This window comes from Macaca nemestrina, chromosome 15 (genome assembly GCF_043159975.1).
Source record: "Macaca nemestrina isolate mMacNem1 chromosome 15, mMacNem.hap1, whole genome shotgun sequence".
NCBI lineage: Eukaryota > Metazoa > Chordata > Mammalia > Primates > Cercopithecidae > Macaca > Macaca nemestrina.
Window position 1 is genome coordinate 22,601,478 of NC_092139.1, and position 22,792 is coordinate 22,624,269.

A 22,792-nucleotide genomic window follows, 5' to 3' on the forward strand; every position below is an offset into this window, starting at 1 on the left:
ATACCAGACATACATAAAAAACTTTATTTAAAAACTATACCTAAATGATTGTGATATTTAACATAACAATGTTTCAGGTTATATTTTCTGGACATTTAAGGTTTAGAGGCTTTTCCCCATTCTTTTTATTAATGTTTATTTTTATTTTTATTATTTTTTTTGTAAGGAGTGTGTCACTATGTTGCCCAGGCTGGTCTTGAACTCCTGGCTTAGCAATCCTCCTGCCTCAGCTTCCCAAAGTGCTGGGATTACAGGCATGACCCATCACGACCTGTCTCCCTGTTCTTTCTTTGAAATAAATGTACAATGGCATTTTAGCTTGTTGATATCTGCAAGCTTGTTAATATCCTGCTGAGTTTCGACTAGGTTTGCATTGAATCAGTAGATCAATTTGGTGAGAAGTGACCTTTTAACAATACTGAGTCTTCCAGCCTAGGAACATGTATGTCTCTTCGTTTGATTAGATTTTCTTTGATTTCTTTCATCACCATTTTATAGCTTCTGTCATGTAGGTCCCATGTGTATTTCGGTGGATTTATATCTGAGTGTTTCTTTTTCGGGTGCTACTGTAAATTGTACTATTTATGAAAATTCAGATTCTATTTGTTCATTATAAATACACAGAAGTGAAACCGATTTTTGTATGCTGAAAATATATATATATATACCTTTTTTAAAAAGATAAGAAAATAGATATCTCAGATGGGGAAATAATTTCCGTACTCCAAAAAGGCTACTGATGAACAATGTGTTAGGCTGACCCAGGCCAGGTGCTTAGCCGTGGCCAGTATGTGCTACATGCGAGTTCTTATCTGTCTTGCCTTGTCCTATTCTATATTGCTGTAAAAGCCAGGCTACATCCAATTAATGGTAGTTACAGGACTCAGAACCGTGTGACAGTTAAGATGTCAAGCCCTGGCCTTGGGCAGCCCCGGGTTTGGATCTTGGCCCTGCCATATACTAGCTGTGTGATCTTCGGCATGTCTCTCACACCCTCCAGTCTTCTTTTTCCTACGCTGCAAAATGGAGATAATACATGATAACATTGTAACTTGACCAGAGCCCAGTGCCTGGCACCCAGCAAGCACTCAGTAAGCATTAGCTATTCTCCTTGTTGTCTTTGAGGTTGTTAAGTTATAAGGAGCAAGACGCTAGGGAAATCTAAAGAAGAACTCTCTAACAATCCTTATCTAACACTGGGTCAGGTTGAATGGGAAGTGGTGAGCCTCCTATCACAGAAGAATGGACCACTCCCTATCTAGAAAGGCACAGGGGGAGTCAGGCTTCCCTGAGAGTTGCTCTGTGTGTTGAGATTATAACACCCTTCATACCCCACATGGTGTTATAAGCAGAACTAGTTCCCAGGTCTCCCCAGTCCTCTCAGATAGTTGACCCACACACACAACGCATTTGAAGCAGTAGGCAGAAATAGTATCCCTGAAAACACAAACACCAACCAGACTTATCTTTCCATCAGCGGCAGTTTATGATTGCACATTAAATTCAATTGCTTTTCTTTAGGAGGCTGGTGTAGGGGCCCGTCATCTCTAACCCAGTGCCATCCATTCTAGCTTTCCCCAGGAGTGCAGACAGACCAGCCGCCTTCCTAGTGTACACTAATTAATTTATCTCATGCTTGTGATTTTATGGCGCTTAAGTGCTGGAGCATTTCTGTTTATTCTTCTCCCTGCAAAGCACCTCACATTGCATAAAGCCATGAATCTCCATTGCAAACGCCGTCTGTCTTGGGCTGGAGAACAGCCCACCAGCTGTCTGTTGTCTTGCTGGCACTGCCTCTTACAGCCAAAGTAACACATCCATTAATTTATCCTTAATGACATTTTGACATTCCAATCAGTTCATCAGATGTTTCTTTTGCAAGACTTGTCCCGCACAGCCGGGCCAGGGTGCCAGGCCACTCTTGATGCATAATGCATGAGACAGTGCACCACTCAGTACCCTGTGACAGACAGATGCATCTCTTACTCTAAGACTGTATGTTCCTAATAGCCCTGGCTCCCAGAGTGATTCACACCAATGCCTTCAGAGTTGTTTTCTTCTATGCTTCCAGCTTTCTGTGCTTTAGAGAAGCTGGTCAGTGCAAAGAGAGGGGCCTGGGCTCACAAACATAGATGCAACAGTGCTAATAGGAGGGAAAGTAAGGGTAAATCAACCCCTTGCTATAGTCAGAGTTTAGAGAAGCGTTCATTCTAATTCAGGTGGAAGAAGGGCCTAGGGCAAACCTAACATCTGGAATCTTATCATTACTCTGCTACTACTTAGGAATTAGGAACATGAAGACACTCTGATAACAATAATGGATATCAAGGAAGAAAGGAAAATGATCCTTAATATCCTCAATCTAACATATGAACCATTCGCACATAGATATACTTCCTTATCGTTATAATCACAATGTAGACACATTTTTATTTTCTAGTATTTTTTAACTTAAGGTAATCCAGTTAGCATTTTTCCATGTCATTACATAGTTTTCATTTTTAATGGCCCCCATCATTTTGATAGCTGCATAATATTCCATCCAGGGGATGCACTATAATTTACTGAACCCATTCCCTATTGTTAGACATTTACGAGGCTTTAACCGATCGCTTGCTATTAAAGAAAGGCAGCCAAGTTGGGTGAGGAGGAGAGCATGCTCTCAGCAGGCTCAAATCCCACCTGTTCCCCTTACCTGTTTTATAAGTTTAGGATTAACCCTTGTGGGCCCTGAATTCCTCATCTATAAAACAAAAGAAATAATCACTACCTTGTTAGTGTTGTGAAAATCAGAGCTATGTTTAAGATACGAAGCACATGGTAGTATCTGCTAAATGTTAAACTATTACATTTACCTAACTATGCCAGTAGTAGGTGCAATTCTGCCCACCCCCCCCAAAAAAATCTGCAATATCTAGAGACATTTTTATTGACATACCTGGGAGTAGGAGGAACTACTGGCATCTAGAGGGTAGAAACCAAGGAGGATGCTACTAAGAATCCTACAGTGCACTAGGTAATTCCCCAACACACACACATAGCGAATAATTATCTGGCCCAAAATACCAACAGTGCTGAGGTTGAGAAATCCTGGCATAGAGGAAGCTGTGTTTCCAGTGGTACCTACATGATACATGTATATTTTCCTTCTTATTCCTTAGGATAAAATTCTAGAAAAATGGGAATTGTGGATTAAAGGATAGATGGTCTTATGCCCATCTACAGTTTTGGGGTGGAGTGGGGGATGGATGTAATTTTGTGTGTGTGTGTGTGTGTGTGTGTGTGTGTGTGTGTGTGTGTGTTTGTTTTGAGACAGAGTCTCACTCTATCCCTCAGTCTGGAGTGCAGTGGCATGATCTCGGCTCACTTCAACCTCCACCTCCCGGGTTCAAGCAATTCTTGTGCCTCAGCCTCCCAAGTAGCTGGGATTACAGGCACCCTCCATCATGCCTGGCTAACTTTTGTATTTTAGTAGAGATGGGGTTTCGCCATGTTGGCCAGGCTGGTCTCGAACTGCTATCCTCAGGTGATCCACCCGCCTCAGCCTCCTAAAACGCTGGGATTACAGGCATGAGCCACTGTGCCCATCCTGGATGTAATGTTTGAGGTGACTGATGAAGAAAAGATGGAAGATAAATGGTTTGTGATCCCCTCTGGGGCAGAGGATGACATTCCATAGACCAGTGGTTCTCAAAATATAGAACCCAGCATCTCCTAGGAACTTGGAAATGCAAAGTTTTTGCACTTACCCCAGATTTACCAAATCAAAAACTCTGATGATGGAGACCAACAATGCCGCTTATCAAGGTGATTCTGATGCACACTCAAGTCTGAGAATCATTGCCATGCACTACCTGCAATAGAAAGCCAACTTGTAGAATAGTAAGTAGGACCCTGCTTAAGTACAGAAATTTGGTGCAGAAATTGACGAGAAGGGTCAAGCCTTAGACATGGGGAAGCTCACATATGGGACAGGGCAACCATAAAGGAACAGAAAGTGTCACTTAGATCATTCATTCATTCCATAAACATGTTTAAAGCTTTTACAACATTGTGGCAAGCGCTAAGCTATGTGCTAAAGGAAATACAAATATAATATACAAATATGTGTATTTTGTACATTGATTACAATGAAAAGTGATGACAGAAGATAGGCAAATGACTGGGATATAAAACAGAAGGAAGGCCTGCCCTGTCAGGGAGAGATCAGAAAAGGCTTCCTGGAAGAAGTGATGATTTGAATGGGATTTGAAGGACTTGTGATCATCTCCTAATACATTAATTCAACAAGTCTTTACAGGATACCTGCTTGTTCCAAAAATCTATGTAAGCCCCTGGGGAATTGGTAGTGAACAAGGCCAACAAAGTTGTTGTCCTTGTGGTTATAATCTAGCAGGGCAATAGCCCTGTGAGTTGGCCATTCAGCAAGAAGGAAATGTTTCTAGTTGGCAACTGAACGTCTAAGATGGGGTCGGGGTGAGAGGAGGCAGTTGTGAGTTGGTGAGAGGGAGATCACCCTGGAGTCCTGGTTTGAGATCTGAGATCACATGTGGACATGTGAGTGTGGAATGGAGAAGGAGATTCACTCAGCTGTAGGGAAATAGCCACAGAGCCTTAGCAACCAGGAGATACTGCTTGGAAGAGGTTGCTTGGGATAAAGCTTGAAGAATTCATGGTCATCATCTATCCACATACAGGCTGTGTTGGGATATAGCAGACAGACTGAGGAGGAGCATCCAAAGGGTGAGGCCTTCAGGGGACAGAGTTTAGCTCGGCCTCAGCTCAGCAAGGAATGACCCTATATAGGGAAGTGCAGTCCTGGTAAGGAGCTACCCATATAGGTGATGAGTTTGGGTTGCTGGAATTTGGCAGTCAGGGGCTGGATATCCTCTGGCTAGGGCTGCTGCAAGAAGTCTCCTAGCCAGGGTAGGAAAATGACTGGGAAGGCCTTTCCAGCCTGGAGAATCCAAGATTCTACAACTTTTAATCATGTGAAACTGAAGGTCAAAGCATGAATGGGGAAGAGCATCTGCCCCACTGTCTGGTTTGGTTTCAGGTTGTATGAGCAGGATATGGATAGAGCAAGATGAAACTACTGAGAGGAAAAATTAGTCACCTTGTTTCCCTGGAGTGCTCATCTCAGAAAGCAGATCAAACATAAAATTAAAAATTAAAGCAAGGAAAAAGTCATGCAGATTGCTGGGGCAAGGAAGGAGGATAAGGATAAAAAAGAACTAGCCCTTGTTTATATCTTTATATGCCAAAGACCATGCTAGGGAACTATCATCATTTATCATTTCTAATCATCACAGTAACTCTGCAAATTAGGGTAGGTTAAATTCTATTCTATAGACGAGGAAACTGAGTCTCACAGAGTCATAGAAATGGAGACTTGATCACTTTTACACTGCTGTTTGGAGCCAAGTCAGTCCAGAGTCAGAGCCCATAGTATTTCTGCAACACCAAGAACAGAGGGGCCATCTCCCCAACCCAGGGGTTCAGAGCTCAGACAGCATTCATCAGGGCAGCTCCCATTGTCTGAACCACGAATTCTGGTCACTCTGCTTTGAAGCACTTTTTTCCTTCTTATCACCTATTATGTAACAAATGCTTATGTAGAGCTTATTTGGTAGGTGACAGATCCTAGTTAAGTACTTTCATATTTATAAGTTAATATCTACCTCAAAGCATTGTTAAGAAAATTCATTATAATTATTCCTATTTGACAGATGAGGAAACTGAGTTATAGAGAGGTTTAGTAATTGCCCAAGGCTGTACAGCTAATAAATCGTGGAGCCAGGATTTCAACCTAAGCAGTCTGGCTCCAAAGTCAATGCTGCTCCTACTAGGCTCTGCTTTAGGGCCCAGGGACCAGTGTGGCCACATGCCCAGAGGGAGGAGGGCCTCACCTGTGTTTTAGGCCTTCTGCTGCTCTGATTTCACTGCCAAATCCAGAGAACGGTCCAAAAGTGTCTGACTACTGCCTAAGTGGAAAGAGTGTGATTGGTAGGAGAGCCCATCCAGGCCAGAGAGGTAGCCACAGGCAGAATAAAGAAGCAGAGATAGACAGGTAGCGGCACACACATGGACGGCAAGACAGCAAAGGGATGGAAGTAAAAGAGCAAGTCCTTTGGCCTTTCAGATTGTGATGACATCTGTTGCTGCTGCTGTTGCTGCTGCTGCTTCTGTACCTTTGCCGTGCTGGGGGATTCACAAGCCCTAGACGAGGGTGATGGGGCAGGAGGGAAAGGACGAACCAGCTATGCTCCAGAATTGGTACCCAGCACAGGCAATGAGCAGACAGGATGCTCATTGTCTGCAGGCCGTGAGTGGTGGTGAGTGAGAGCTTTCTGGCTGCAGGTGTCTGTGCACATGTGTGCATATGTGTGAGTGTGTGTTTGCCTGGGGAGAAAGGGAGGCAGCTGAGAAAGGTTTGGGACAAGGGGAGATATGTGGTGGCCCTTTGCCTAAGCATGACATAACAGGGAATCTTAGAGAACACTTAGAAGCCTGACTGCTAGTGTTTGAATCCTAGCTCTGCCTCTGAAGGCCTGGGTGGCTTTCTACGGGTTACTTCAACTCTCTCTGCCTCAATGCTTTTATCTGTAAAACGGAACTAATAATACTCCTGGGCTCATAGTGTCACAACAGAATTAAAGAACTGAATAGCTTGTTTATGAAGGCCTTGAATAGTGGCTGGCATGGAATAAGTACTTTATAATGTTTGTTGAATAAATAATATTAATTTAGGACTTACTATTTTATGGTCATTTTATTAGTTTCCTCAGGCTACTGTACCAATGTCCCACAAACTAGGTGACTTAATGCAACCAAAATGTGTTCTCTCATAATTTTAGAAACTATAAATCCAAAATCAAGGTGTTGGAGGGGTCAGGCTCCCTCAGACTCTAGGTAGAATCCTGCCATGCCTCTTCCTGGCAGCTGATGGTGCCTGCCGGTCCTCCGTGTTCCTTGGCTTATGGCTCATTACTCCCATCTCCGCCTTTGTTGTCACGTGGCATTCTTCCAGTTCTCTTCGGTCCAAATTTCCCTCTCCTTGTAAGGACATCAGTCATTTGGGAATGAGAGCTACCCTAGTGACCTCATTTTAACTTGATTACATCTGCAAAGACCCTATTTCCAAATAAGGTTACATGGACAGGTACCATGGATTAGGACTTTTGCAGCCAGAAAGTGGGTGAGTGGAACACAATTCAATCCATAACAATCATTTTAAAAGTATCAGGTATTGCCATGATTCTTAGATGCCAACTCCGCCCCCCACCCATAGTGAAATCAATACCTAGAGAGGGGAAAGGGAGTGTTCATGGCAACTCAATGAGATATTTGGAGATCTGGACCCCGCGGCACCCAGGTCTCCTACCTCCTAGTGTTCCATTTTCAAGAATGAAACTTTACTAATTCAGACTTGCTAAGAGTCGGCCCACCTCCTTTGGTGGTTCTCAAACTTTGGCATGCAGTAGAATTGCTTGGAGGGCTTATTGATCACCTAGAGTTTCTGATTCAGTATATTGGGGTGGGGCCAGTGAAATTGCATTGCTAATACATCCCCAGGTGAAGCTGATGCTGCTTGTCCAAGGAAGCCACACTTGGAGAACAGCTGTTCCGCATTGGTGGTGCTCAAGCTTAGTGGCACATTTTAATCACCTGGAAAACTACTGAACACCCAGATGCCCAGGTTGCACCCCAGACCAATTAAATTAGAATCTCACTGGTAATTTTTAAAGCTCCGCAAATGATTTGCTCAAAGTTTGAAAGCATGGCTCTATAATATGTCAATGGAGGTTTTTAGAGAAAAGCCATTATTCAGGGCATCTGCTTTAAAGTATTCATATTTCATAGATAATGAGGTTATTTAAACTAACATGGTTTTTTTGTATTTAAAATATTATCATACCAGAGAGCATTTATTGAATGCTTACTGTGTGCATACCTTGGACTAAGTGGTTTACCAGCAACATACCATTCAGTCCTCCCAATAGTCTTACGGGGAAGTACTACTCTAATCCGTGTTTTACAGGCAGGAAGAAACTGGCATGCAGAGGGCTGAGTAACTTGCAAGAGCTCGCACAGTTAGTCTGACATGGAGCCAGATTTTGATGCCAGGCTGTCTGGCACCAAAGCCAATATATTAACTGCTGTGCAGTCCTGCCTCCTGATATGAGGGAAAGCAGTGCATTCTCCTTTAAATGCTACACACATCCATATCCCTGTTTACACTATTGATTCTTATGTGATGTAGCTCAGCGTTTGCCTCAATTACAGTAGTTCTGAGTCAGTGGGGGCATAGATGAATAAAGTTTTGCTGCATTTGTAAGACACCGGAATCATGTGTACCACAGACTGAATTTGCCCTTCTAGATTAGAAGAAGGGTGGAGGAATGTGGGGCAGGTGTCCTGAGCTGGCAGGCAGAAAGCAGGGCCTGTATCCTACATGCTGTGCATCCTAGCTAAGGGACTACTCTGTCCAGGCCTCAGTGTCTTGTCTTTGATTTTTTTTTTTTTTTTTTTTTTTTTTTTTTTTTTTTGAGACGGAGTCTCGCTCTGTCGCCCAGGCTGGAGTGCAGTGGCCGGATCTCAGCTCACTGCAAGCTCCAACTCCCAGGATCACACCATTCTCCTCCCTCAGCCTCCCGAGTAGCTGGGACTACAGGTGCCTGCTACCACGCCCGGCTAGTATTTTTTGTATTTTTTAGTAGAGACGGGGTTTCACCGTGTCAGCCAGGATGGTCTTGATCTCCTGACCTCGTGATCCGCCCATCTCGGCCTCCCAAAGTGCTGGGATTACAGGCTTGAGCCACCGCGCCCGGCCAGTGTCTTGTCTTTGAAATGAGAAGATGCTGCAGTTCCCTGACAGTTGCAATGTGTAGCTTTAAGCTGAGATCTAGTCACACCAGCAGAGCATCCTGGATTCAAAGAGGACAATGCTAGCTTTTAGTAGAAGCAGGGCCTCACTTGTGTATTTTTTTTTTTTTTTTGGTCCACTTCCTATGACTGAGATCTCTCTCTGACTCCAGGATTTCAATCTTCATGATTTCCCAGGAAAATCTGTCTGGAGATTCCAATGGAGGATGGTCCAGACGAGGAGCCCTATGGGGAAGAGGAAGAGTACCTGATCAGTGTCTCCCCAGGAGAGTGGGCATGAATCCCTCATTCAGGGAAAACCTCTAGGTGGAACCCTGAAGACTCCTGCCCCCACCAGTTGGCTGGGTGGTCCTGTTCCTCACCCAGAAGAGAGTCAAGGGTTTTGCAGAGTCCAAGTCCTGGGATCCTCCACTACCTCTTTTCTAAGTGGTTTCCCAGTCTCTACTTAAACTTCTCCCGTAGCGGGGAGCTCAATACTTGCAGAAGCCAAACAGGGCAGGATTCCTGTCTTGTTTTTCATATCATTATCTCCTTCCTTCTAACAGCCACAGATTCAAAGTATTTGCTCATTAACTATTTGTCCAACAAATTAATGAGTAAAGAGGAGGGAACTTCTAACTTTGGGAAGCAGGCAAAGACTTCTAAGAGTAGGGGACATTGAGTTGGGCCTAAAAGGGTGAAGAGAAGGTTGCCAAACAAGAAAAATTGGGGAGGGGAATTCAGGCATTAGGTACTTCCAAAAAAGACCTAAGCAGTTCTGCTTTGCTAGAAATTCCTTCATTGTATCAAGCCAACCTGGTCCTCATTCTGCCGCTGGGACCATAGAGACCCAGCCATCAGATGCATGAAGAGAACATTCCTTTGTATTCCCTCTCCATGAGAAATGTGCCTGGATGTTTCATGCACTCCTCCTCTTGTAGCGTGATTTCCACACTTTTAACAGCTCTTCATTCCTCTCCCGGGAGCCATTCTACCTGCCAGTATCCCTTGTAAAGAGTGGCACTCAGAACAAATCACAGGACTCACGATCCATCCTGGGCACATCCCCTGTCACCTACCCCTCACACTCAGCTAACAAGCAAAGGTCAGAGAGAGCTCAAAGTGATCCGTTAGAAGGAAAAATGCCAAGAGCTATGGCCGCGTCACCTCGTCCTCACCTATCAGAAGCAGTAAACTTTGGATTGCTGTGTCTTAAAACATTCTTCAGCCTTGGAAATGTTCCTGCAGAGGAATAAACAGGCTTATGCATACTCTCTTTTTATCAGCTTTTGGTACCCCCTGCTGGCGAAATTGTGTGACCCAGTTGGCAAAAATCTCAGAGCAACTACAGGGAAAAAAAAAAAAAAACCCTATTCGGAAAGTCATAAGTACTTGAGTTTTGAAGGCTCTGAGAATTCCATGAATTATATGATCATCCTATGAGTCATGTGACTATTGGATGAGATTTTCTTTTTCTTCTTCAACATGCTATAGCTGCAGATATTTTGTGGGCTCTGCGGGGGAAATCTCTGGCTTCCATGAACATTTTGTTAATTCTGCAAACATTCCAAGAAGGAAATGCTAAGTTGCCACCCAAAATATTTCTAATTACAAATATTCCAGGTCACCTGATAATTTTATGCAGGCGTTTCCTTCTCTTTCTTTGCACATATCTACTTTTGAAATGGTTATAATTTGTGTTCAGAGTAAAAGGACCATCTTTTCTACACTTCAGATTGCAGACTTTTAAGTATAAATTTGTGCAACAAATTTATTGAGCCATGTGCCAGACACTCAGCAAGAAATTGGAGTAGGTGCAAAGAGTCAAAAGCCCTTCTCCTAAGAGGTTCTTGTTGTAGTAGGTGAAAGAGTTGAATCACTGCAGTTTGACTCAACAAGTACTTAGCTGACATGGCACCAAAATCCTCCCTGATCTGCTGCCAGGGTTCAAACCAGGTTCTACCTCTTACATAGCGACAGGTATTTCTTCTTGGTGTTCGTCATCTTTGTGATTTTTGTCTCTACCTCTGTATCTGTTTAATGCCTGTCTTTGCCATTAGTCTTCATGTTCCATGAGGATTAAGGTTAAGAAGACATGATCTTGTAGCATTTAGCAGAGACTGATACATGTACATGTTCAATGGATGAGTCAAACCAGAGGAGAAAATAATAATTCTATGTAGAAGAGCAGGGAGAAGCCTTAGAGGAGATGTGACACTTACATTGAGCCTTGGAGGATAAAGAGGAGGCAACCAGTGGAGAAGAAGAGGGACACATCAAGGAATATGGAGTATTGAGGAATAATGTGGTGGGAGGAGGTAGTTGATGTTTTCTGAAATGGGAGGATAAGGTTGTGTGAGGGGAATAAGATTGAGTTGAAGCCTGGTCCATAGTTAAAGGGTCATAGTTTAAGAGTCCAGTGCCCTGTTCACAGATTTGGGTTTCTCTTTTGTTGAGAGAAAAAAATAAGGGCCTAAAAAGGTGAAGAGAAGGTTGCCAAACAAGAAAAATTGGGGAGGGGAATTCAGGCATTAGGTATTTCCAAAAGAGACCTAAGCAGTTCTACTTTGCTAGAAATTCCTCCATTGTATCAAGCCAACCTGGTCCTCATTCTGCCCCTGGGACCAGAGAGACCCAGCCTCTATGGTCTGGGGGTAGTAAATTAAATTATTTGGCTATGGAGATGAATATCAATTTTTCTGTGTTACTGAGAGGTCTTTTTTAAAAACTTAAATTCAGAATTCTGGAAGAATAGATATAGATCCCCAAACTGTGGTTTTGTGTTTTATTTCCTTCCACAAATACCCTCTCCATTTCCGCCTTGTAGCTGTCTTTGCCAATTGCCGAAACATCTGTCCCTACATTAAAATGATTATATAACATTATTATCACCATGAACATACAGAGTCAGCCATCAGCTTTAAATACCAAGGAGGTAATATATCTGATATTTTTACAATTCAGTTAACTTTCCAATTTTTAAATATGTGTTTTGGGGATGCTTAGTTTTTCTTTTTTGAATACAGGTGTTCAGAGCTACCCAAACATTTCTATAAAGTACCATTTTTCATAAAAGCAGTGAGGCTTTTATTATTATGATGATTCCTTTGAAAACCAATGATCTGTGCCTAAGACAACCCTTTCCATATTACTTTACCCTGAACGGAATGAGATCGGTTGAGAGTTCTGCCCCCAAGGAAATATCAAAGCCTCCGAAACATACTCATTTATAGTTTTAAAGTTAACTCTCTTATCAGATTTCCTTTTATTTCCTGCTGGGCCAATGTGAGCAGAGCTCAGATAGAAGCAAAGAATCTGCTATATATCTTTTCAAATTTATGATTAAGAAGGTCACATATACATTTTTAAACACACTCCTTTTTGATAATAAATGAAGAATAAAATTTCGAAATGTCATCAGCAGCAGAATTGCTCATTTTTCTTTTGTTGGCGTTCCCCCCTGCCCCTGTCTAATTGCCTGACCGATCCAATGCTTCATTTCTTGTTGTACGTCTGCCCGGAATCGTTTCACTGGTAGAACAGTGTGCCTGTGGCCAAAGCATTATAACCAGAAGATGCATTCCTCTTCCTGAGTGCCTTTCTTTCCCCAAGCCAACTTGAAAAAAAATAATAATAATAATGAATGAAGAATTCCATTTTAGGCTACATGTTTCTTCAAATGATGGCCCAAACAAGAAGTATAAAGAAACTTTTCTCGGCCGGGCACAGTGGCTCACACCTGTTATCCTAGTACTTAGGGAGGCCAAGGCGGGCAGATTGCCTGAGCTTAGGAGTTCAAGACCACCCTGGGCAACATGGTGAAACCCCGTCTCTACTAAAATATAAAAAATTAGCTGGATGCGGTGGCAGACACCTGTAGTCCCAGCTGCTGAGGCTGAGGCATGAGAATTGCTTGAGCTTGGGAGGCAGAGGCTGCAGTGAGCTGAGAATGCACCACTGCACTCCAGCGTAGGCGACAGAATAAGACGGTCTCAAAAAACAAAACAAACAAACAAAAACGCAACTTTTCTCTTCTTGGTTGGGACTCCTAGATCCAGTTCCCCTCTCTTCGTTTCTCTACTGTGCTCTCTGCTTCTAGAGTGTATTCTGTATGAAGTCTGTCAAAAAGATCACTTGCCACTTGCGACTGTTGTTGGGTTCAGCTAATGAGAGCTGCCACAGGGGACCAGAGGAAGGGCATAAGGTGTAGTCAGGGCATTTTTTTGCCTCTGGTTCTCTCCCTGTGAGGTTGTCTATGACTGGCTGGGACTTTCAAGAGAAAGCCGCTGCTTCTGTTCACGGTGCCTCCTCTTCACAGCTCTCTCCTTTGGGGCTCTGGTTACTTCTTCCTCTATGTGTTCCTCTGGTCCCATAGGTAATAAACAGCTCTCTGATTGACATGCTGTTATATCCTGGGTCCCTATACGCTTGTGACCTTTATCAGCAGACCTTTTATAAATAGACCTTCTTCAAACTGTCCTCATTTGCGTATGCCATCTGTCATTCTCCTGTGAAGTCTACACCTAGATCATGAGATTCATGTTTCAAGGAGGATGCTATCAAACTGGAATTTGTCCCACGTGAATGCCTCTAAAGCACTTCTAAGTTGAGATCTAGGGTTTTTTTTTTCTTTTCTGTTTTCTTTTTTGTTTTTGTTTTTTTGTGTTTTTGTTTTTGTTTTGACGGGGTCTCACTCTGTCACCCAGACTGGAGTGCAGAGGCGTGATCTCGGCTCACTGCAGCCTCCACCTCCTGGGCTCAAGTGATCTTACCACCTCAGCCTGCTGAATAGCACAGGTACACACCACCACACCTGGCTAAATTTTTGTAATTTTTGTAGAGATGGGGTTTCGCCGTGTTGCCCAGGCTGGTCTCAATTCCTGGGCTCAAGTGATCTTACCACCTTAGCCTGCTGAGTAGCACAGGTACGCACCACCACACTTGGCTAATTTTTGTAATTTTTGTAGAGATGGGGTTTCACTGTGTTTCCCAGGCTGGTCTCAATTCCTAGGCTCAAGTGATCTGCCCGGCTCAGCCTCCCAAAGTGCTGGGATTACAGGCATGAGCCATCGTGCCCAGCCTAAGTTGAGGTTTATCATTTCCTTTTATACTTCCTTTGGCAGCGAGATTGTTACCTCTTGAAACTATCTGTTTCGCGATCAGTGGGGCTCAACCTTGGAAAATTATTCCCTGTATTGCACTGCATTTGACCTCTCTGGGACATCTCTTCTTTGTGTGTTGAGACAGGAATGACCAAAATTGAATTTGAAGCCTACTCTTGTGAAGGACGGAGCAAGGGACCTGGAGAAATTTACTCTCAAGATATCTGATGTTTAACCTATAGCCTTTCATGTGATAGGACTATGACAGCTATATTTAGATGCATATTTGTTGGAAAAACTCAGAGGGACCATGTTGGCTTTTTAGAAATATTTGAATAACTCTTATATGCAAGAGGAGTTAGTCATATTTTTGTATCTCTTATGATATATCTAAGACCAATCCAGTTAAAATTTAAAGGACATAGATTTTAAATCCATAGAAAAGAACTTTTTAACCTTTTAGTTCCTCACTGAGGTCAGAGTCTATGTCGCTTGCAAGAATTCAGGGAGAGATGGGATCCCACAGTGGGGCTGCTGGGGAGGGAATTCGAACATTGCAATATAGTTGGATCCACTGGCAATAGTATAAAAAACAAGAATAGCAACTGCTAGGCATCAAGTGTCCACTATGTGCAAGGCACTGTGCTCTGTGTATTTTACGCATTGTCTCATTTAATCCTCACAGCCCAATAAGATTGGTGCTGTCATCTGCCACAGTATATAGAGGAATAGTTCAGGATTTAGAGTAAGAAATTTGCCCTGGGTCTTGCAGCTAGTTGTCAGGCAGCAGAGGTAACCTATGAACCTGAGTCTGTCTGACACCAAAGCTGATGGTTTTAACCTCCAATGGTTGGTGTCAGAATCACCTGGGGAACTTGATGGCCATGTAGAATTCTAGGTCCTGTCCTACTTCAGTGATCCGGAGCCCCTGTGTGTGTGTGTGTGTCTCTTCAGGTGGTTCAAATTTACACCAAAGTTTGCGAAGCACTGCTCTACACTATTATTATCAAAATAGTGATATTATGATAATATCCGTCTGGTTCTGAGGGTCTTTTATTCCCATGGGAATAAGACTGCATCAGTTCAGCTGTAACTTTCCTTCTTTTGAGCTGTGAAACTAACCTGCACACTCATCCACCTCCAACCACCAGCGCCTGCTTCACTTTACTATTATTTGGTGGGTTTTTGATGAGCTCAGTTCCTGAGAAAGACAAGTCTCCATTTTTAATTTCATTCAGAGCCACAGAAACAGAAAGGCCAGTCTAGCTACTTCCTCCCTCTGAAAGGAGACTTGGGGAAAGGAATACAAGTCTTGTTGATTTCCTCTGAAAGGAGAGTGGGGGAAGCATTGTACGAGTCTCATTGATTTCCCATTTTAGGCTCAAACATAGAACACACGCATTGTCGGGGGTGAGGCAGCAGCGTGAGTCTCCTATTTCTGAGTAAACGGAAACCATTCATGGTTTGTTCTGCCTTGATTCTTTTTCTGGAGAATGAACCAGATTTGGGGGCTGAGGATGAGGATTGGGGAAGAACAATCTATCTTCCCAGTGCTTTAATGCAACTGCCACCATCTGACTGTGGTTTTTCCCCTTGCACATGTCCCAAAGGAAGCTGGCCAAGAAGCAGAAGGAGACCCAGAGTGGAGCCCAGAGGGAGATGGGGCCTGTGGCTTCTGCTGACAAACCCACCACCAAGCTCAGCGCCAGCCGCAATGATGAAGGCTTCTCTTCTAGTTCTCAGGACGTCAACGGATTCAGTAAGTAGAGCCAACAAAGGAGAAGGGGACATCCGTGGTCCAGCTCGGCCCTAGTACTTCTGCTGTGAACCCGACACATTGATCAGGTGCTGCCAGGCATAGGGTATGGATGCTTCCCTGAGATGGACTGGGATGAAAGTTCTCCCTGACAAAGACTTGGGGCAGTTCATCCTAAGGTGAAAAGGAATATTTAAAAAATCAGATGGAAATGGGAGCAAGTCATCCTAACTGCTTGTGGACATAAATAGAGACAGGTTAAAAATAATAGCAGTAAAAAAGAAAGAGGAGGAGGATGGTTATGTCCTTAAGGAGAAAATATGCCACACTGAATGGAGTAGCTTAAGATTTTCAAATCTGTGTTTCACATCCACCACATAAGGTAGGTGAGTCATAGATTATGACTGTCTCCACTCTGAGTGCTTAGGAAACTGAGGCTCAGAGAAGCAACTTATCCAAAATACAATGGCTGATGAGTTACATATTTAGACTGGAAGCCACATCCCTCAAACGTTTGCCAGTTCCAAGCCACAGCCAATGTTCCAAGTGGCATTGGTCAAGGGCACCTGAGTCCTTGTGCAGAGTTAATAAAGGATCCCAAGATTTGAGTGGTTAAGATATCAGGGTTAACCCTTATCCTAAGGAGAACTCCAAGACTGCCAATATCTAAGGCTTTCTTGTGGACAGGCTGGCTTCTGTTCTTACAGCCATGATATCAGCCAGTTAATAGACTAGATTTCCCAGCCTCTTCCCAAATTGGGTAATGCAAGAAGTCTAAAAGAATCTGTACATAGACGGATGTCCTCCACATACCATGTAAGCTACAAATGGAAGAAATTCCATTTTGTAAAAATCACTCAAGATATGATCAGTTGGGGATGATGGGGATCTATGAGAGGATAAAGAAAGAAAGAAAAAAAATTACCCCCTTCTATAATGTAGACACTGTCTCTCATCCTCACCATAGTCTTGTAAGATCTTTAGTATTATTGCTCCCATTTTATAGGTAAGGTATGCAATGCTTAGTGTGTTTGGCCAGCCATCCCAGAGCCACACAGCTTGTTTAAAATGGATCCAGATCTGAGAGTAACTCAGGCCCATGATTTCTAAGCTCCAGTGCAGCACAGAACCCACCTAGGGAAGTTTTCAACGCATCCATATCTGGGCCCCACACCTGATCTCCTGAATCAAAATCTCCTGGGGGATGAGAGGTGGGTCCCAACTGAGGGATATGGATTTTGTAAGTCGTTCAGAGAGTTCTCATAGGCGCCCAGATTTAGAACACAGCACTTGGACAGAGGCAATAGCTATGCTCAGATACTGATGTGCTGCCTTTGGGAAGAGAGATTAGTTTAAACCTACAAAAATGTTGAGAAGATTGCAGAATGAATAGTCATATACCCTTTACCTAGATTCACCAGTTGCTACCATTTTGCAACTTTTGCACTTGGCTGTACTCACCCTCTCTCTCTTTCTCCCCTTATCCATGTTTGTTTTTTTTTTCCAAATATTTTGGAACCATTTAGAAGTAAGTTGCAGACATCATGACGCTCTACCTCCAGAGAATTCAGCATGTGTTTCCTAAGAACTAGGACACCTCTACAACATAACCACAATAAAGTATAATCTTACTTCAGTGATCTAATATACCAGTTCACGGTCAAATTGCCTCAATGTCCTTCAAACGTTCTCTATTGCTTGTTTGTTATTTTAATCCAGGATCTAATCAGAGTGCTCACATTGTATTTGGTTTTCAGGTGTGTCTCTTTGATCTAGAACAGCCCTCTCAACTTCATTTTTTCTTTCAGGATACTGACTTTTTTTTTTTTTTTTTTTTTTTAAGACAGAGTCTCGCTCTGTCGCCCAGGCTGGAGTGCAGTGGCGCAATCTCCGCTCACTGCAAGCTCCGCCTCCTGGGTTCACTCCATTCTCCTGCCTTAGCCTCCCAAGTAGCTGGGACTACAGGCACCTGCTACCACACCCTGCTAATTTTTGGTATTTTTTTAGTCGAGACGGGGTTTCACTGTGTTTACCAGGATGGTCTCAATCTCCTGACCTTGTGATCCGCCCACCTCGGCCTCCCAAAGTGTTGGGATTACAGGCATGAGCCACCGTGTCCGGCCTTGACATTTTTTTAAAGTCTAGGGCTGTGGTCCTTCAGAGTGTTCCACAATCCAGATTTGTCTACTTTTTTTCATCATGATTACATTCAGGTTAAACATTTTGGCAAAAATATGACATAGCTGATATGACGTACTTCACTTTGCATCGTATTAATAGACACATCATACTACTTTGCACATTACCCGTGATGGTAAGTTTGAGTTCTTCTTAAGGTTAGAGAATGGCTTTTAAAGACAAAGTCTAATGGTACATACTGCTTATGAGCAAATATTTAACTTCTATTTTTCTTAGGGATCAGAGCAAATTTGCAGTTTGCCTAACCATGAAGCCAGTCCTTTTTTTCCCATTTTCAATCCAGATAAATCACTGAGACTCATACATTTCCTAGAAGCAGGGAAATTGGTTGTTGACGCAGACCAGGGTTGACAAGAAAATGGGCTTGATTTTTCCTTAAAAGAAAGGAACATCCTAGCTATAATTTTGCATCTGTAAACCAACCTGTGTTGCAAACTTACAGGTAGCAAGGAAGAATAAGTTCTAATGTTCTATTGTACTGTAGGGTGACTATAATTAACAACAGTTTATTGGATATTTTCAAATAGCTAAAACAGTGGATTTTGAATGTTTCTAACACAAAGGAATGATAAATTTTGAGGTGATTAATATATTAATTATCCTGATTGTTATACATTATATACATGTATCACACTATACCCCATAAATATATATAATTAATTACTGTCAATTAATAATAATAGAAAAAATGAGAAAGGCTTATCAGGAGCTCACTGAGTCTCTGGGTATGCTAAGGTGTCACTGCATCCCCTGTTTTTGGCCCTGGGGCAGAGAAGCTCATTTGCAAGTTTATCTGATTGAAAATACTGGCCAAGTAATACCAATTCATCCTTTTCTGTCCAGTCCAGCCTCTTGTGCTCACTTTTTTTTCCGTTTGTAAAAGTACCCTGGGAGGACTCTGAAAAGCAAAATGATTATGGCCAAAAATTCATGACAATCATTGTGACCCTGAAATTTTAGATATTGGTTCTCAATCTTTCTGATCTCAAATGCAAGCCTGGGTAACACTGATTTCTTGTGTTTGAAAGGAGAACATTGTCACTGTTCCCTATGGGCCAAAACTTAGGCCCTTAAGATGAAAACACCCAAGACTGAAATAGTTTAACTTGCCATAAAGGAAGAGGAGAAATATCCAACGAAACCTAATTAGATGTTTTAAAGGCCAGGGACAAACTTTCCAAATGATTGAGGTATGTATGTATGTGCATGCAGATGTGTTTTATATTTACACAGACATGTAAATACATACAGAGATTTATAAACCTAGACAGTCATCTATACACAAATATGCATCTATAACTGCATATATGCATTCATTATAACAATATTGCTTTCTAAAAGATTTAAATAATGATTGACTTATTATACTCAATTATTAGAAAATTTTGCATTTGTCTGAATCACTGAATACATTAGGACTCTCTATGCATCTGATGTCCTCAGGCTACAGCTGCAGAAACACTCTCAGAATCTTTTGACTGCCCTAGAATGCATCAGGTACCTTTTAAAATGCCCTGTGGAACCACTGGGATGAGATTTGAGGGGGGGAAATGTAAGTAATGCTTACACCGGAGATGAGAAATTGCTTCTGAAATCACCCTGATGTATGTAGAATTGAATCTATTTTTGTGACATTAGGGAAGTGACTGCCTGGCTTCTGAATCGGTGTCTTTGGGAGGCCCTGAGATTACGTGCAAATGTTGAGGGAGCATTGAGAGAGGTGGGGCACAGAATAGTTGTTACATTGCAAAAGATTACAGAAGAATGTGTCTTGAGCAATTATTTCATTATTGACCAGGTGGGCCCTTGCCTAATTCAAATTCTACCTCTCCCTGCACAGGTTTATTTTCTGGGGTTTTCTATTTCAAGTCACTGCTACGTTCTGTGACATCTGTTCAATCAACCTCCTACTATTGTATAGGAACAATGACCTCCAGGGCTCTAGGGTGATGGGGCTTTGTTAGATATGGCTGTTGGTTTGGAGTGCCTTGGCATTCTTGAAAAAAGGAGTACATGTCACATTTCAAGGACAACCAATGTGCATTGTTTTCCATTTAAAGAAATGCTAGCTTTTATTAAGTAATCTGATTTTGATCTTACTGCCCTGTGTACTTGCTATTTTTCTCTGTGATCTTTTGCTCACTGGGATCATTTTCTGGGTCTTTCTTCTGGTGCTTAAATCTTCTTCTTTATCTCTTTTTTTCACATGTCATCTTCTTGTTCATTTTCAGTCCAAACAAAAATGCTTCAAAACAAATCCTTGTTGAAATCCTGTGATATGGGGACTTGGTTGTCTACTCTTCCCATAATGGCATTTGACAGATTCACTTGCCTACTGGGTACCAGGAGTTAACTCTGTCCTTATTTTTATGCTTCCCCTCTATTGAATTATTCCATGTCTGGAAGGTAAAGGCAATCCTTCTCTAAGGGTCATGAGACAGACACTGGGCCATCTAGCTCTCTGCTAAGTGTGACCTTGGAGGTGAGATTTAATGGCCTTTTTCTCAGTACATGCCTAACCCTGTGCTGTAAGTCATGGGGCACAGTCTGGGGAGAGAGGTAGTGTCAAAGATGAATAAAATGCGGTATTGTATCACAAACAATACATGTATCTACTTGTAAGCCTTTCATAGTTTACAGAGTCCTTCTGCAAAACACTCCAGCAATAGTTCCTTATTCCTGTAGGAATAAGATGGCTAGTAGGTTTTTAATTACTCCCATTCTACAGATGAGGAAACTGAGGTTCAGAGAGCTTTCATGGCCCAAATCATACGTATATTGCAGAGTTGTAATGAGAATACATTTCTCCTGATTTTAGTTAGAGTCTATCCATCTCATTCTGCAAAGAATTTGGGGATATATCCAATAAAAGAACCTACAATTTAAAAAATAGAAAAATAAATAATCAGTATCAGGAAAATGTGAAGGTCAGGACCAGGATATATTGAAATATAACTATATTACATTAAAATTTAATCTAAAATACGCAGTCTGATAACTTTTAAATTCCACTTTGGCGCTGAGATTTCTCGTAGAAAATTCCCAAAGAAGAAGAAAACTTTTATTGGGCACCTACTATGTGCTAAAACTTGTGCTTTATATAAATTCCACTCTGAAGCTCCCTAGGAACCCTGTCATTAGATATTATTCCTATTTTGTGAATGAGAAAATTGAGCTTCAGAGAAAACTGAAGTAAATAAGCCCAAAGTCACACAACGAAGAAACAGTAGGGATAGACTTAGAAGCAAATAGGGCTATCTGACTCCTAAACCAGTGTTCCTTCTCCTGTACTGTGGATGGTAGCCCAGCATTCACCAGTCTAACTGAGGAAAGTCACTGACAGCTGGGAGAAAGGGAGAACTTCACTTCCTTACTGATAGGTCAGCCAGCTTTTCTACCATGTGGGCAGAAGCTGCTGCCACAGCTGTGTTCTGAACAGAGGCCTGGGGCCAGGTACTGGCATGGAGCCTAGCAGATTCCCACAAGGTGCCAGGTACTATGATAAGCATGTTCAAATATGGAATCTTAGTCATTCTCTCAGTAACCCTGTACAGTCCATATGATTATTATCAAATTCATCTTGCAGTTGAGGAAACTGATGCTCTCAGATATTAAAAGACCTTCTTAAAGTCATATGACAAATAGATAATGGGACCGCACAGCAGATACTCTACTTTCAAAACCAGGCAACTTTACCTTTCCTCTGACCTTTAGCTGTCTCTGTACCATGAAGGTGAGTGAAGGAGAGACAGGAAATCAAGGTGAAATAGCCTTTCTGGGTGGGAGAACAGTGCTCCTTACTGGTTCCTCTATTCCCCAAAAATCCTGCCTCAGGAAGGCAGCTGCCAAGTGGACGTACTCACAGACAGGTTCCGCCAGAATCATCCTACTAGGACCCTCTTAGGAAAGTGGGACTGCAGACCAGTGGTCCCATCCTTAGGCATTCCAAAGCTAGACCAATCCCTGGGAAGTTATAGAGAGAGATGAGCAAAGAATGGCCCCTACCTAACAGAGAGCTTGCAGCCTGGCAGTGGAGACAAAAGGTTCAAGAAAGCACATCTTTGTTACAGGACTCTGTGCAATGGAAGCCTACACAAAGAGCCACAGGACCCTTTCCCTGACTTTGTAACTTCCAACGTGACCAAAATATACCTGGCAGCCAGCACACAGTAACCTTAAGAGAGATTTGCTGGCAATGAGGAGGGTGGACCCTGAAACCTGATGTTCTCCCTGCTCTTTCCCACACACAACTCATAAAAGGGTTTCTTTTTGGGAAGGTCAGATAATGTTCAGGCTTGATACTCCCTTGGGATGGTTCATTAGAGATGAGGCAGGCATAAGGAAGTGCCAGGCAAAATTTTAGCCAGATTATTTTAGGAACATGTTATGTAACTAAAGCAATTCAAATAAGGAAGACAGATCATGGCTTTTGAAAACAATAGAGGCTGACTGAGGTGGTGGTAAATTCTTTGTAAAGATTCCTTAACCCTTTCAGGAAGATGGCCAGCTGGCTGGGAAATGGCTCTCTGGGATAATTGGCCTGACCCTGATCTTCTCTGGGGAAACTCTTGACTTGATGATGTGTGATATCAAGGATTGCTACATTTTCTTGGGACTTTCTCTGGGTCAGTCATTTTGCTAGGTGCTGTTCACATATTATCTCTGATCCTCAAAACAATGCAACCAGTTAGGAATTATTATCTTGACTTCATAAATGGCATCATTGATGCCCCCAAGCTAAGGGCTGTATTAAGCATTGCTTCCTAGACACCCCCCCCAAAACCCCCCACCATGGTTGTTAGTCAGTACGCACTGACAGTTGCCCAACTCTCTGGCCCATCAGATACTCATTGAGTACTTGTTTGAATAT

General features: G+C 42.5%; 1 protein-coding gene across 17 annotated transcripts in view; it reads left to right on the forward strand.

Annotated features, from left to right (window-relative positions):
• The window catches only part of LOC105496374 (protein tyrosine phosphatase receptor type T), a 1,121,698-nt gene that overhangs the window by 977,836 nt on the left and 121,070 nt on the right, over positions 1-22,792 (forward strand). For 11 of the 17 annotated variants that reach the window (XM_071079290.1, XM_071079294.1, XM_071079280.1 and 8 more), the window contains one exon: positions 15,578-15,726. In XM_071079290.1, coding sequence (XP_070935391.1) covers positions 15,578-15,726 — 149 coding nt within the window. Of the gene's footprint in view, positions 1-15,567; positions 15,727-22,792 lie in introns of all 17 variants that reach the window. The other 6 variants (XR_011613330.1, XM_071079282.1, XM_071079278.1 and 3 more) reach the window with 1 other exon arrangement.